At 38.5% G+C, this 15538-nt stretch overlaps 1 protein-coding gene across 6 annotated transcripts in view; it reads left to right on the top strand.

Annotated features, from left to right (window-relative positions):
• The first annotated feature begins 426 nt into the window (after positions 1–426).
• Positions 427–15538, top strand: part of HNRNPD (heterogeneous nuclear ribonucleoprotein D) — an 18273-nt gene continuing 3161 nt past the window's right edge. For 4 of the 6 annotated variants that reach the window (XM_053593442.1, XM_053593513.1, XM_053593282.1 and 1 more), the window contains exons 1-5: positions 427–849; positions 2694–2750; positions 12167–12335; positions 13031–13192; positions 14824–14955. In XM_053593442.1, coding sequence (XP_053449417.1) covers positions 617–849; positions 2694–2750; positions 12167–12335; positions 13031–13192; positions 14824–14955 — 753 coding nt within the window. In that variant the 5' untranslated portion in view covers positions 427–616. The remainder of the gene's footprint in view (positions 850–2693; positions 2751–12166; positions 12336–13030; positions 13193–14823; positions 14956–15538) is intronic. The other 2 variants (XM_053593597.1, XM_053593363.1) reach the window with 1 other exon arrangement.

The raw sequence follows: 15538 nt of genomic DNA, 5'->3' as shown, positions 1-15538 counted from the left end.
GTGGAGAGTGGACTCCAGGAATCCTCGGAAGGGCGGGGGCAGAGGAAGGGCCCTTCTAGCTGCGCCTTCGAAACGGCGCTCCTTGTTCTCGATGGTCCCCGCGCGGCCGTCTTATCGCACGACACTTCCGGTTCCTCGTAAAGGCCCCCACGCCGTACGGCGCGGCGCGTGAGAGGAAGGTATAAAAGGGAGCGAGAGGGCGGGACCGAGGAGGAAGATGGGGGGAAACTAGCGAGAGAGGGGGCGGGGGAAGCGCAAAGGGCGCGCTCTCGCGTCACGTGACCGGGACGCGCCGTTCTTCCGTCGGCCATTTTAGGTGGTCCGCGGCGGCGCCATTAAAGCGAGGAGGAGGCAAGAGAGGCCGCCGCTGCTTCTTATTCTTTTTTTAGTGCAGCGGGAGAGAGCGGGAGTGCGCGCCGCGCGAGAGTGGGAGGCAAGGAGAGCAGGCCAGGGAAAGGCGCAGGAGCCTTTGCAGCCACGCGCGCGCCTTCTCTGTCTTGTGTGCTTCGCGAGGTAGAGCGGGCGCGCGGCAGCGGCGGGGATTACTTCACTGCTAGTTTCGGTTCGCGGCAGCGGCGGGTGTAGTCTCGGCGGCGGCGGCGGAGGCTGTACCACTATGTCGGAGGAGCAGTTCGGTGGGGACGGGGCGGCAGCGGCGGCGACGGCGGCGGTAGGCGGCTCGGCGGGCGAGCAGGAGGGAGCCATGGTGGCGGCGGCACAGGGGGCAGCGGCGGCGGCGGGAAGCGGAGCCGGGACCGGGGGCGGAACAGCGACTGGAGGCACCGAAGGGGGCAGCGCGGAGTCGGAAGGGGCGAAGATCGACGCCAGTAAGAACGAGGAGGATGAAGGGTGAGTAAGGAGCGGCCCGGGATAGTGAGGCCCAACTAATTCCCCTCCCCCTCCCCGTCCTCCGCCACGGGGCCTCGTTCCCGCTCTCCGCCCGCCCTGCAGGCCCCGGCAGCCTCCTTGCACTGGTCCGTCCTCTGCGTTGGGCTCCCCGAGGCCTGGAACATTTCCTCCTCTTCCCTTGCTGCTTATCGCCCCCTCCCCCATCACACACGTTTCCACCTTTAGCCGTCACCGCGCTGCTCCCGGCCCGCCCTCCTTTCCTCCCTAGCCGTGGGTCTCCTCCCACCGACTTGGCCGCCAGGATTTTTTCCCGCCTGTCCAGGGGTACCTTTTTCTTTTTCCTGTCCCCTTCTCGTTTTTCTAAAGCCTCGGGTATAAAATGCAAACAGACAAAAAAGCTGTTCTGTGTAGACTGTTAAGGTTTGCTTGTTGCTTCACCATGCTGAGATGATGTGATTGCTTACAAGCACACGTTTTGGGGAACGCGTAGGCTGTCTACCTCTGCTCTCCGCGTCGGCTTCAGGCCGAATGTCTTCGAGCATTTTGAGTAAGTTTCGCCGTAGGACTTGTTTTCTCCACCACACAGTCGCACGGTGGCTTTCTCGCGTAGGCCTGCAAAGCACGGGTAGCCTGGGGTAATGCGGAATCGCCTGTCGCTGGTTTTGCTTTGCGGGCTCGTTGAGTTCCTAGTCCGGGGCTTGCACTTGACTGGAACTGTTCCTGTCTCCGGCCTGCTGGCTGCCCTTCCCCCCACCCTGCTGAGTTATTCTAACCGCGCACCCTTTTCGCGCTCTCAGCTATTGGGTTCCCCAAGTGTTCGTACAGATTGTGGTCTTCTCATACTTTTTCTGAACGACTTAGACCTTTTTTGCCCCATCCCTTTTTTTCCCGGGTGCCCAATCCTTTTTTGGTCTTTCGATTTCTCCTTCCCGCCCTCTCATCCACTATTTAAAGGAGGCCCACCCCGCCCTTTTTCCTAAAATGAACAAATCCTGTAATGTGTTATGGGATGATTTTTTTTTTTTTTGCAGGTTTTTGAGTACTAACTTGTTTCCTCTAGTTGGAGTAACAGTTGTATATACTATCTAAAGCTGCGTTAAATACGTTAAAATGCAGCATATGGAAACGGGAGCGTAATATAGAAGGTGGTAGCAGAGGGACTAAATGAGGGTTTTCTTAATGCCCACTATTGACCGATGGTTTTGGGTTGACACTTCCTTTCTTTTTGTTACGAGGGTGTGTGTGTGTGAATTTTTCTTACTATAACGAGAGTAGGGTGTTGGTTGAAGGTAAAAACAATAAAATGTCGCTTTAACCCAGTATTAGAAAACACGATTTTCTTTACTGGGAAAGAGTACCTGATTTGGGGGAGGAGCCGAGGGTGGGGTGGAGAGGCACTTTGGAATATCGGATTTAATATGCAATTCCAGCCCAGGCAGACTCTTGTCAGGCAGTTTAGCTGATTGTACTGGCTTGGGGGAGTGAAAGGTGAGAAGGGGAAACAAACTTTTCTGAATTAAACAGAACTAATCTTGAATTGTGTATAGCTTAATTTGAGAAAGGAATGTGTTACGTATTTGGAAACTTAAAGCCTTTAACATTTTGGTTTTTGTTTTCTGAATTCTGTTCTTTGGACAGAGGCACCAAAATGAATAATTGTATAGCTTACTGTTTGGGGCAGGCTTTTTCAATTAGCCCTGAGTTTTCAAATTGCAAAGCAGCTGTCTTTGTAGTTATCTACTGTTGAACTGAAGTGTAAATGAATTAAAGTTTTTAACCCTAACAATGTCAAAAACTAAAACTAGAATTTTGATTGGTTGCTGTACCGGTTGTTAATTCCCTAGCCATTCAAACTCCTCCCCACGACACTCTGAAGCAGCGACGGCACAGCGGGAAGAATGGTAAAACTTTTAAATTTTATTTCTGTATTATAAAGGTTTCAGTAGTCATAATATGCAGAGGCTGTGTATTGGCTAGTTGCCCATTGATTCCCAGGAAATTCTAGATGTCAGTACAGTAGGATGGATGTCTTGCACCTGGGAAGTAAGACCTTTTTAGACATTGTGTGTAATCTTTGGGCAAAATTGATGCCATTACATGGTATTTGGTCTGTGGTAATGCATGTAATTGCAGTTTGGCCAGTTTAAGTTAAATATCATTAATGCTATTTTTATATCTGGGCAAGAAAAAATACTGTAATTTTCACATTTTTGTTCAGATGAAAAATGTTTTTGTTGAATTCTAAATTTAATGCTAAACATAAAAGACTACTTGATAGAAAATAAGGTGTGCTTATAGTGTCTTGCATGTTTTACTGAAGTATCTGGCAATGTCAAAGTAAAACAGTTCTTTGGTACTGTGTATTATTATGAAAAAATGCTTTTTATTATAAATCTTATTTGTAAATATACTTTTAATAAGAATTGGATATGTACCATTCTGAGGTGGGCTAATGTGGCTCTCCACTACAGCTCTTACCAGATTTTTTATTTTCAGTGTGATTTGGCTGGACTATTAATTACACTTGGTTGACATGTATTCAAAATTGCATGACTTCCTTTGGAGGCTGGTAGGTTGAGTATTCTTTTTATCCATCCTTTTCCCTCCCCAAATGTCATTCTTTTTGGTTTTAGGATCATACTTGAATTTTCAGGGCTTTGTGTCCACCAACACTGGAGATGAGAGGGCCATTAATTTTCAGATAGTAGTCTTAAGTCTGTATAAATTACATTCTATGTTAAGAGCCCACTGAGGACAACATTTAAATTTTATAATTTAACTTATTATTGTATTCTCATCTTCTGAAATCTGTTCAGTTTTAGATTGGAGGAAAAAGACTAGAAACAGACAGAGGGAAAAGCAAAAAGGGAAAAAGACTGGAGTCAAGAATTGGACATACAGAATAAAACTGTTGAGATGAACATTATTCCCTCTGGGGACTAGTGGGGCCCTGATAGTTCAATTTCATTGCTAGCTGATGATGGCAAATTATTATTAAAATATGACTGTACCTTTTTCTCCATTATATATTTTGAGACTGTTTACAGTAATTAGAAATGACACAAACTTTTAGTCTTGAAGGTCATTGTTTTGACTCAAAATAATTATGCTTTCTGTGCTATCTAAAATTACAGTTTTATGACTTTATGGATGACCACTTATGAAAAAAGGACAAATAAGTGTTTACAGTTAATGAATATTTTAGATTATAACCAGTTTTCATACACTGAAAACAAGATTTTGCTCAGGTTCATTTTAAGTTATACTTAAAAATAATGTGGTTCTTATTTTACTTTGCTTAACTGCCCAGTCATGTAGCTTTATCCTTTTCCAGATACGGTTTTTCTTTTTGGAAAAACAAAAAGTCAGAACCTTTAAATCTTTTTGTTGTCTGTGCACTTGCCACTCCAGTTACTTTCTGTCTTCCATTTTGAGGGATATTGGGCAACAGTTTCATAAAAATAATGTCCATAATGAGTATAAGACTAGTAGATACAGAATCATTTAGATTTACATTCTTAAACACAAATCGGTGTGCATTTCCTTCTGCAGGTCTAATTTGAGGAAAAAGTGATTACAGTTTCATCCTAAAATACCTTAAAAATTAATGTTTTAGACAGTTTTTTCTTTTTGTATATAAGAATGGACAGCCTACTTTTAGGAAGGCATCCCTGTTGTAACTGTGAATGTGTACAGTATACAATGGGGCTTTAGAATAAATATTTATTTCCATGGTAAAATGCCTTCCTAAGTTTATCTTGAGTCTTTCCAATATTAACATCCCTGGTTTTTACTTCTAAGCAATTGGAATTTCCCATTTTGCTTTGTGGTTTGAGCTCATTCTCTTTTGCAGTGCTGCAGTTCTTTGTGGGTAGGTACTTCAAAATTAGTGTCTGGCCAGGTAGCAAGCTCCCTGGGGGACAGTGTTTCTAAAATTTAGAGATCAGTGGAAAACTAGAATATTGTGTTAGCTTTCAGGTAGTTTTACAAGGTAGGTACTTTGATTTTTTTTCCTGCATTGGACCAGTAGAAAGGAAAATAGTCTCTTTTCACTTACAAGCTAAGTTCAGCAATACTTCTCTGATAGGACCGTAGATCTGGTCTCATCACCGTTAGTATACGTGTGACCATTAGTGTGTAAGCTCAAGTGTGATTCTTCTCATATGGGGATTGTGTGAATTCTGCTATAGGTTGTCTCATGTCTAATTTTAAAAGAACAGGCTCACATTTTTTTAGTTTTAAATATTCACAATTAAAATCTGTTTCTGGAGCAATCTGAGCATTGTTTGCTTTGTGAAGCAAATTACTTTTAGAGTGGTGTCATGGCAAATTACTGATCTTTAATACAATAAGGCTTGGTTTACTTAAATAGTAAAGTCTAGACTATTGTTAACATTCTTTGGAACCTTTGACAAATTTCCAGGGTTAAAATTGCAGAAATTGATGCCCCCAAATCTGGAGATGATCACAGGACAAAGGAGTATTCATTTCATTTCAGATTGTCATCTGTTATGAAAGATACTAAAAATCATCCCTCAGTTTGGAATTGGACCATGCCATCGAAGTTTTTCAGGGCTTTTTGAGGTAGATATAACAACTCCCTTAACCTTGAGTTTTTTAACTCAAGTGTGTTATTCCTTTAAACTCAAGAATTTTTCCTGCTCCTGCCTGGGTTTTCTGTCCTCTGTAAGGCTGCCCTAATACAAGAAAATTTTTGAGGCTTTCTGTTTGCGATTTTTGGCTAACATAAAGGATGATTAGTTTTAGCCTTCAAGTGATAATATATGTCGTGCTTGAAAACATTTAAAGAGGAATAGAATAATAACTTTTTCCCCTTCCACTTAAATCTGTGCACCTTAAGTGTGCAGATTGACGAATGAAAAGAAGTTTAACTTCTGTTAGTCCAAGTTTGATTTGACTTTAGTTCTGCTTCAACGTTTTAGTAGATAGGGCACTGAACTGGATGCTGGAAGCGTGGGATCTGTTTCTGTTGCTTCACTTCCAACAGTATGGTTTCAGGTAATATAACATGTTTGTTACTTGGTTTGCTGACTGTGTTGGAAACAGTGCTCACCACAGGAAGATTGACTACATAGCCTGCTTTCATAGCTTGTGTGTATTTATCCAGTGCCTTAATAGTTGATACTGCCAGTGATTTACTCCTGTGGAGTAAAGGTAAGCATGTTTTAGTTTCTGGAGTATTACCTTATATTATACATTGGAGCTAGGTATTTAAGAATGTTTGGGGGTGGGGAGGGAAGACTTGTACATGTATTTACTGGCAGAGTTTGGCCAATAGTCAAGGTTGATAGTGTTAAGTATTGGGTCTTACACTGTAAACTCCTGCTTATCTAGACTTCAAACTATCACAGAGCTAAGACATCAAACCCTCCCTTTAGTCTTCTGAGTAAGATAGGTGAAATTATGAGCAAATACACTCAAGAAGCAACCAACAGACAATGTCATGGAATGAATCTCCTGCAAATTTTCCCTTATATTTTTGAAAAGTAATGTGATCTTAAAGCAAAAAGCATTTAAAGATTCTAAAGTTTTATCAAGAAAGGTAAACATTATTTTCGGATAATAGAAATCTGTAAAACTGTTAATTTGTAGTAATCTCAGTTAACCAGAACCTTCACCTCTAGGTAAATGGGAGTTTACCTCATAAAGTTTATCTCAATAACATACTTATTGAGTGTTTTATTAAAAAAGTAAAAATACAATTAAAAAAAAAAAAAGTAAAAATACAAGATGTCGTCTTTCCTTGTAATGAAATGAAAAAAGGAAATGTCATGTTGACCATTAAGTTTATTTTTAAAAAGTGCAATGTTTAGTTTATTAGATGTTAACATATTTTCAACTGAGTTATCTTTTATTTATGTTTATTCCAAAGCATGCAGTAATGAGATTTAATGCGGAGGGATTAATCTCGCTTTGAAAATGTTTGCCCGATTGTACTTTAGTCTTGAATAAAAATAGGATTACTTTTCACACTTACCTTGAAAATATCATCTTAACATATGTAGAAAGTTGGGGAGGAATACTTATTCTTTAATGGGAAATAATACTGGAAATTAGATTTTTATTGACTATAAAGCATTTTAGGGGGCAGAATTTGTTGGCCAACCTAGGTGAATAGTCAAATAGTGGTCAGATTTTAAAAAGCTGGTTATCTTTTGAACTTACTGAAAGTTGTTCATGATATCTCTAAGGGTAGTTTTCTAACAAATTCTAAAATAACTACCCTACCGTGTGATATTATCTAGCTGATAAGTAACTAGTGACATAACTAAAATAAGCCTTTAATTTCTAAAGAAAAATAATTATGTCTTGTGTACTGGGGAGGTTTCATTATGTAATTCAGTGTTTTGGGATATTAAAAGAGTAATTATGGGTAAAATATCAAGTTACTTAAGTAAGGATTAATAGTGTTCTTAAAAGGTGACAGTGATTGACCACTTATATTTCATACCAGAAATGTATAACAGGTGGACATTCTCTTGTGTCTTTTAAAAAACTGTCAGAACTTGTTATGAAGCCACATATGTTAAGATCATGAGTTGTTAGGAAGTTTTTAAAAGTTATGGAATACTTATTGAAAACAATACTGCTCCAAAATTTGGGAGGAAGTGTAATGGTGTTTAACATTTTACCTTGAATAAGTGTTTTCACAGAAAGTCTTATTGAAGGGAAGTATCTTTCAATAAAATACTTAAAGATTTGAGAGTGTTAAACCTAGTGACCTCAGTAGTGCAAATAAAGGTTATTAATGGAGAAAATTAGGATTATCAAATTGGAATACTTTGCACCAGCCAGCATTGCTCCATAGGTATTGCCTCTAATATTTTAAATTATTCTGTACTAAAATTACTGGCATATATGTAGAATAAATGAACTTCCTAGGTTATTTCAAGTCTGCAGCATTGAAAATAATTTTAGGATCCATTTATATAAAATTTATCTTGGCCTTCTTCGTTGGAAAGTTTGTTGGAAAGTTTGTAAAACCTATGCAATTTAAAAGATTGGCTTTAAGTAAATGAAAATGTTTATTATGTTTAGCTTATTTTGCCCCTTTAAAACAGTAACTTATTTCTATGAGCACTTAGGATGTGTCAGACTGTTGCATGCCCTTTAAGTGTATGAACTCATTTAATCCTCAGTGCACATACTTGAGGTAGGCTCTTTTTACAAGTGTGGAAGCAATTTTGGGATTTTATATTTTTACTTAGGATCATGCGATTATTACATAGCAGGTGTAGGATTTTTTTTTTTTTTTTTTTTTTTTTTTAAGCAGGCCGGAGCCAGGTTTGAACCCATCAGCCCTGGTGGCCAGCGCCCTACTGACTGAGCTGTGGGTGCTGCCCCTGCAGGTGTAGGACTAAACCCAGGCAGTTTGGCTTTATTACCTCCAAACTTCCTTGCATTAAAAGATGATAAAATGTCCCACAAAATAGCCTAAATTCCTGAATGACACTGTGTAGTATTTGGATAGTCATATGCTCTGAGTTGTCTAACTTTATGCTTATCATTTAATTGTATAATTTGGTGTAATAACAATGTGAAAGGAGAGACTTTTCTGCCCTTGAGTAGGTATTTTAAATTGAATACTGCACTCAGCTTTTGGGGTGCTGATTATTCAGTTCATAGCTAGGATTAAGAAATTTAATTTTGTTAATAAAATATGTACTATAGATGAAGTACTGTTTTAATTGAGATGTATTCGCTTACAAGTAAAGATTAGGTTTTTTTTTTTTGTTTTGAGACAGTCTCAAACTGCTCTGGGTAGAGTGCTATGGCATCACAGCTCACAGCAACCTCAAACTCTTGGGCTTAAGTGACTGTCTTGCCTCAGCCTCCCAAGTAACTGGGACTACAGGTGCCTGCCACAACGCCCAGCTATTTTTTTGACTGCAGTTGTCATTGTTGTTTAGCTGGCCGGGGCAGGGCTCTAACCCGCCAGCCTTGGTGAATGTGGTGGGTGCCCTACCCATGGAGCTATGGGTGCCGCCCAGGCTGCTTAGAATTTTTATGTAGTCCTGTCTCTGCTTCAGTGGGAAGTGTTCACCTCTGCAGGAGTGACAGCAACTTGAAGATCAGTATTTGCATTCAAGGCAGCAAAGATAATATGGGCAGAGAATAGGTGTTGTGGTTTAAACAAGATCATATAAAGTATAGGTAATTTAGATTGATACTGTGCCATTTCATTTGGGGGAGATAGTGCATACCAACATTCTAGGGAGGCCGAACTGTTTATTCTTAATTAAGATAAACAGGCCTTTCATCCACTGTACTACACAGCTATAGCTTGCTGTGCTTGCTGAATAAAGACGGAATGAATTTAATATGTTCCATGTAGTGAAGATGGAACAGATTTGGCACAGTTTGTGTTCATTGTTAGCACATTCACTTATCTGGTTGTCAGTTGTTTAGCAACCTTCCTTAGAGCAGAAGAAAAAGCCAGAGTGTTTTGGTGCTGCCAAAATATTAATAACATTTGTCTCGAAGAGCCATTTAGGCTATTTCTCAGAGGCTGTTTACTATTATTTGACAAAAAGTTTGTGAAGTTAGGGAGCTGGCTATTACCCTATAAAATGGAAGGGAGACATTTTAGAACAAGTGGTGATTAATCTGGCAAGAATTGAAAAATGGAACTTGTGAAAAATGAGATACAGTTGGTGTATTAATAAAATTTCAGAAGGCCCTATGGGCATTCTGTTGTGGCATAATAATTATTAGTGATTATTATGATGATTAACCTGTAGAGTATTAAATCTTGGCTAATTGTTCTCGAAGTTTAAGGAGGCAGAAGAAAGGGTGATGTGTTAGTAAAAACAATCATTCCAAATGGGAAGGGTTAGGGGAGGTGGATAGTGCTATAAGGAAGGTGGCTCCTTATTTTCTCTAAGGATGCTGGATAGCCAAAGTTTGACTCCATATTTTGTTCTAGTTTTGAGAACTAGTAAGTGAATATGTAAAAATTAACTGTTAGCTAAAATACTTAACATTCTGGATAAGGGGGATTTGATAGGTAGTTTAGGAGGGATAGCCTCTTCACTGAACCCTTAGGGCTCTAAGGTAGGCAGGCACATTTAGCACCTTCCATAAGGAAGACTATCGAAGGTGGAGAGTTTTCTTTAGAGAGCACTTTACTGGATCCACAGATAATTAGTATACCTTTATAATATTTAAGAAAACCTACATCCTATCTGTGAAAAATATTTGGGGCTTGTGAATACTAATAGAACATGCCTCATTCTTGGTGTTTTATTTCTTTTTAATTGTTATGTTTCTTAATTTTATATTAAAGACACTTTCCCAGTATAAAATTGCTCTGGTTTAGTAGAACCAAAACTAGTTCTGTCTCCATATCTGATTAAATAAATCAGACAGAATTTTCTTACTTTTGAACTTCAGCTTTTTAAAATAAGGCTTTTGTCACTATAACTGTTCTTTTCAGGCTGAAATAATTTCATCTTGTTCAATTATTGATGGTAAATTCCTGTAATAATAGAAATGGTACTTAATAGTTAAATCACAACTTAATTGAAGTTGTTTCTGTTCTAGAACTTGCCATGGACATCTGAGCAAGAGGTCATTGCTTTATAGTCAGTTAAAAAGATAGTGTCCTCCTTACCTTGAAAGAATGAATGTGGGTAATGAACTTAACTTACATCTATGAAGAAAGTATTCTTATAGGTTTAAAAATAAGGTGTTTATAGCAACTCATGTAAATTAGGCTTATATATTAGAAGGTTTATTATTCAAATGAAAGAAAATGTATGTGGTTGAGAAAATAATCCAAATTTTTTTCATGGAATTGGCAATAAGTAAGAGTTTAAAATACCTACACAAAATATTATGGGTATGTCTGTTATGTTCATTTGATTATAAAATGCCAAAAGGGTTTTTTAAAATGTTACTTCAGGCATGGAAAGTTTGAGTAAGTCCTGAAAATTAAGCATGTGAAAGGCCCAGCTCTAGACTACATGTACAAATTGAAAATCTAACCTGAAATGGGAAACATATTTTATGTCTAAAACTAAGACTTCTTTTGTATTAAAAGTTAGGTCTGTCATTAGAAGTAAAACAAGTCTGGTAAAATAGATCAGTAGCACCTCAGTTAATCAGGCATCTTGTAGGAGAAGTAAGCTCTTAATTCAAGGGATGGATTAATTGGTCTCATGGTACAGGAATGGGCTTTGATGGCAATATCCTAAAAGCCCACAAGATGGAGATGTTTCCTAATGAAAGGCCTGCTTTAATTTCTTTCCAGAGCTGGAAATTAGTACCACAGCCTCATCCCTACTCAAGACCCACCCCCAGTTATAAAGATGAGAAAATGTTGAGTAAGCTTGAATTTATTCTCATGGTGAAATAATTAGCCATTGCATAACAAATTCTGACAGTTAACTCTTAAAATAAGTTTCCAGTCCTGTCACTTTAAAAGAGTAGGTGGCTTAGGCGTAGGGTAGCCCTTTTTTGGGAGGTGGGGGGAGCATGCAAAGGGAGCAGATTTGAAAGGGATCACAGTTGCCAGATCTGAGTATTCTGGTATTTTGTTGTAATAATATTAGTAAGACTTCACCTTTACATTTTTTAAAAATTTTGAGTATATATCTTTGGTCTTAAAGGATCTGGTGGTTTTCTACCTACTGCCTGCCACTTTTAGCATTTGGCTTAAATATTTTATTGCTGGTTAACTGAGGTTCTACTGTAAATAAACTTAATTAGTGGGTTTTAAATTTTTATTATGGATTACTTTTGTCTTTACTAAGAACTCTTAGCACATCAAAAAAAATGGTTCACAATTTGTGACATAGAATTTTCCAAACTACATTTTGTGTGCTAAGTAATTTTGTTAATGAGAAGAGTTAAAAGTAGTAAAAAGGAGCTTCAGCATAGACATGGTGCTGGTTGCTGTGATCACTGGGGACTACATAGCCTTTTGACCAGTTTAATGGAGATTTGAAAGAGAAATTTAAAGCTAAGATTTGTTTTTTTTGTTAACAATATTTAACTTGTAATTTAAGAAAAAAACTAAATGTATTTTTACTTTGGGTATACATTTTTTCAGCAAGTTGAAAGACTAAATTTGCTGCTTGCTCACTATTGTAATTATTCAGGAGCAGCAGTGATATAAACAAAACCTTCTGGAGTTGGATGTTTTTGATGTGTGGTTATGTAGGTAGGAAGAATGATGTTTTAATGTACTGCCCAGTAAATTGGTGCAGTTTGGAAGAGGTTTTATTAATGTAGGTAATGTTTAAGTTATCATTTTTTTTTTTTAGAATTTTAATACTGCTTTTTGTCTTTACAGGAAAATGTTTATAGGAGGCCTTAGCTGGGACACTACAAAGAAAGATCTGAAGGACTACTTTTCCAAATTTGGTGAAGTTGTAGACTGCACTCTGAAGTTAGATCCTATCACAGGGCGATCAAGGGGTTTTGGCTTTGTGCTATTTAAAGAGTCGGAGAGTGTAGATAAGGTAGTGTGTGTTATGTGTTCTGATCAGTTAACGTAAAATACTAAAACTTGGATAGTGTGGTATATTGAGTTTGCCCATTTGTGGTTCCCCTTTTGCAAGTATAAAAGAGAATACCAGTTATTGCCAATACATTTTATGAAGGGAGAGGCAAATTCAGTAATTGTTTTATACATAATTTGTGTGCCAGGCTCCACTAAAAAAAATTTTTTTTTTTTGTGGTTTTTGGCCAGGGCTGAGTTTGATTGAACCCTCCACCTCTGGCATATGGGACCGGCACCCTACTCCTTGAGCCACAGGTGCCGCCCTAAAATTTTTAATTAATGTTTTTTTTTAAAAGGATATGTTTTAATAATTTCACAGATACATAGATTTTGAAATTTTATGAAGCATGCACCTTCTGACCACATCTGGTCCTGGGGTAAAAGGAAGTAGCATATATATTGCTGGCAGTTAAAGGTGATGGTTATCATCTAGTAATTAATTGTTTCTGCCCCCACCCCCACCCCCCCACTCCTATACCCCTTACGTAGCTTCAGAGTTAAACACTGGTATGTTAGTTGATATGACATGATAGTTAAATCTTGAGCCAGTCAACATTGTCCTGCCATTAGCTATGTTTATTTAGTTTAAGTAAGTTTTAACAGTAACTTTAGTTAAGATATACATATTTAAAATGAAAACTTCAATTTCCTTAGGTCATGGATCAGAAAGAACATAAATTGAATGGGAAGGTGATTGATCCTAAAAGGGCCAAAGCAATGAAAACAAAAGAGCCGGTTAAAAAAATTTTTGTTGGTGGCCTTTCTCCAGATACACCTGAAGAAAAAATAAGGGAGTACTTTGGTGGTTTTGGTGAGGTATGTTAAAAATGTTTTGACCCAGTTTATGTCAAAATTAGTGGGAATGTGGTTGTCACATTAAGTGGATGCAGAGTCACTGGGTTTTTTTCAAAACTGTTAGGGCAGATTATATGATTTGTTTTGGAATGGAGATATTGTAAATTCTTTATTAAAAGATCTTTCAAGATTAAGAGATTACATTTTTCCACTCGTTTTCCTAGTACCTACCACATACGAGATATGCTTGGTGCAGGATACATGAAGATGTAATAAACAAGCATTCTTAGCTCAAGAAATTTATCAAATTAGTAAAAGCAATAAAAGTCCAGATGATACAAGGAAGAAATCCAGAACAGAAAACCATTCAGGTTTAGAAGATGAAAGAAATAAATTAAGAATAGGGAGGCCAGGCGAGGTGGCTCATTCCTATAATCCTAGCACTCTGGGAGGCTGAGGCAGGTTTACTGCTTGAGCTCACAAGTTTGAGACCAGGGTTTAGTAGAGACCATTTCTCTACTAAAAATAGAAACTGGCCTGGCCTGGGCCTGCTAAATAATAATGACAACAAGAACAAAAACAGCTGGGCGTTGTGGTGGGTGCCTGTAGTCCCAACTACTTGGGAAGCTGAGTCAAGAGAATCGCTTAAGCCCAAGAGTTTGAGGTTGCTGTGAGTTGTGACGCCATGGTACTCTACCCAGAGCGACATAGCCAGACTCTTGTCTCAAAAAAAAAGAAAAAACAAAAAAAAAAAACTGAGGCAAGAGGATCACTTCAGCCCAAGATTTGGAAGTTGCTGTGAGCTGTACGCCACAGCACTCAACCTAGGGCGACTGCTTGAGACTCAGTCTCAAAAAAAAGGCTCGGCGCCCGTAGCACAGTGGATACAGCGCCAGCCACATACACTGAGGCTGGCGGGTTTGAACACAGCCTGGGTCAGCTAAAAAAAGGGGGGGGGGGAGTGTATTACTTTTTAAATTCAAACACATTTAAGTGCAAATTTAATAAAACCAGTTATAGACTTATTAGTAAAATAGATAGACTTCTTTTATGAATTAGGGTTTAAAACTAAGTGGAGAAGTTTGTGACCTTGGGCCTAGGTACTGCCTGCAAACGTCTTGAAAACACGTTAGTATTTAGGAATTGAGATATTATCCAGAGTTGTCCACAAAAATCTGAATATTTGGCTTTTAAACATTTGCAAGAGCAGTGAACATTGGAACTGCCAGTGCCTTTCTGAATGGCAGCATCAGTTAAGATTGAGCCGGGCATGTACTATCTAGTTTGCAGTAGTTCTTCACTGCCTCAGTCTCCCATTTTCTTCCAAATGCAGACATTTCAGTTCTGGTTTTTCTTAAAATTGGGTAATTTCTCAGTCTTTGTGGGCATTAGACTTTGTGACCCATGAGTTAGGTAGCACATGTCAGTACTTGGTGAAGCCCATTTTTTGTAAACAGTTGTGAAGGCTTTAGATGGAATGGACGTTCTCATCTGAAGAACTCCTTTAAAAGGATGAGAGCAAACAAGGAGAGACATAGCTGGATAGAGCTTCAGGGCCAAAAATAATGGATTTTCCCCCCTAGTTGTGCTTTTAATATTGCTAAAATGCAAATTAGCAGTTACCATATTAAAACTTGTTTTTTTGTTATTAGGTGGAATCCATAGAGCTCCCCATGGACAATAAGACCAATAAGAGGCGTGGATTCTGCTTTATTACCTTTAAGGAAGAAGAACCAGTGAAGAAGATAATGGAAAAGAAATACCACAATGTTGGTCTTAGTAAAGTAAGTTAAGCAAGCCATTGTTTACTTGATAGAGAAAACTAGCTATAGCAGAGTTTAATTCTCTAGTTTTCTGTAAAGGCATGATTTTGCATGCTTTAAAGACATTTCATTGGCTTCTTATTTATCAAAGGCATTGATCCTTGTGTTATTGGCTTTTTTGGAATAGCAAGAAGGACACATTTGTTATTTATAAATGAACTTTTACTCCAATTTTCTTTTTTTTAGAACATGACAAATAAATGAAGTGACATCTCTAAGAAATAATCCATGGTTATCATAAGTCATTATTCTTAATTACTAATGATTGATTTAATCAATAAACTGAGGAGAACATCAAATTAGCCAATTATTTATTTAGTATTTAGTTATTTTTAGAGACAGAGTCTCACTTTATTGCCCTCGGTAGAGTTCTGTGGTGTTACAGCTCACAGCAACCTCCAACTCCTGGGCTTAGGCGATTCTCTTGCCTCAGCCTCCTGAGTAGCTGGGACTACAGGTGCCCGGCTATTTTTTTGTTGCAGTTTGGCTAGGGCCAGGTTCAAACCTGCCATCCTTAGTATATGAAGCCGTTGTCCTATCCACT

This window comes from Nycticebus coucang, chromosome 1 (genome assembly GCF_027406575.1).
Source record: "Nycticebus coucang isolate mNycCou1 chromosome 1, mNycCou1.pri, whole genome shotgun sequence".
Taxonomy (NCBI): Eukaryota; Metazoa; Chordata; class Mammalia; order Primates; family Lorisidae; genus Nycticebus; species Nycticebus coucang.
Note: the sequence above shows the minus strand (reverse complement) of the source record. Positions and strands in the feature narration are given on the sequence as shown.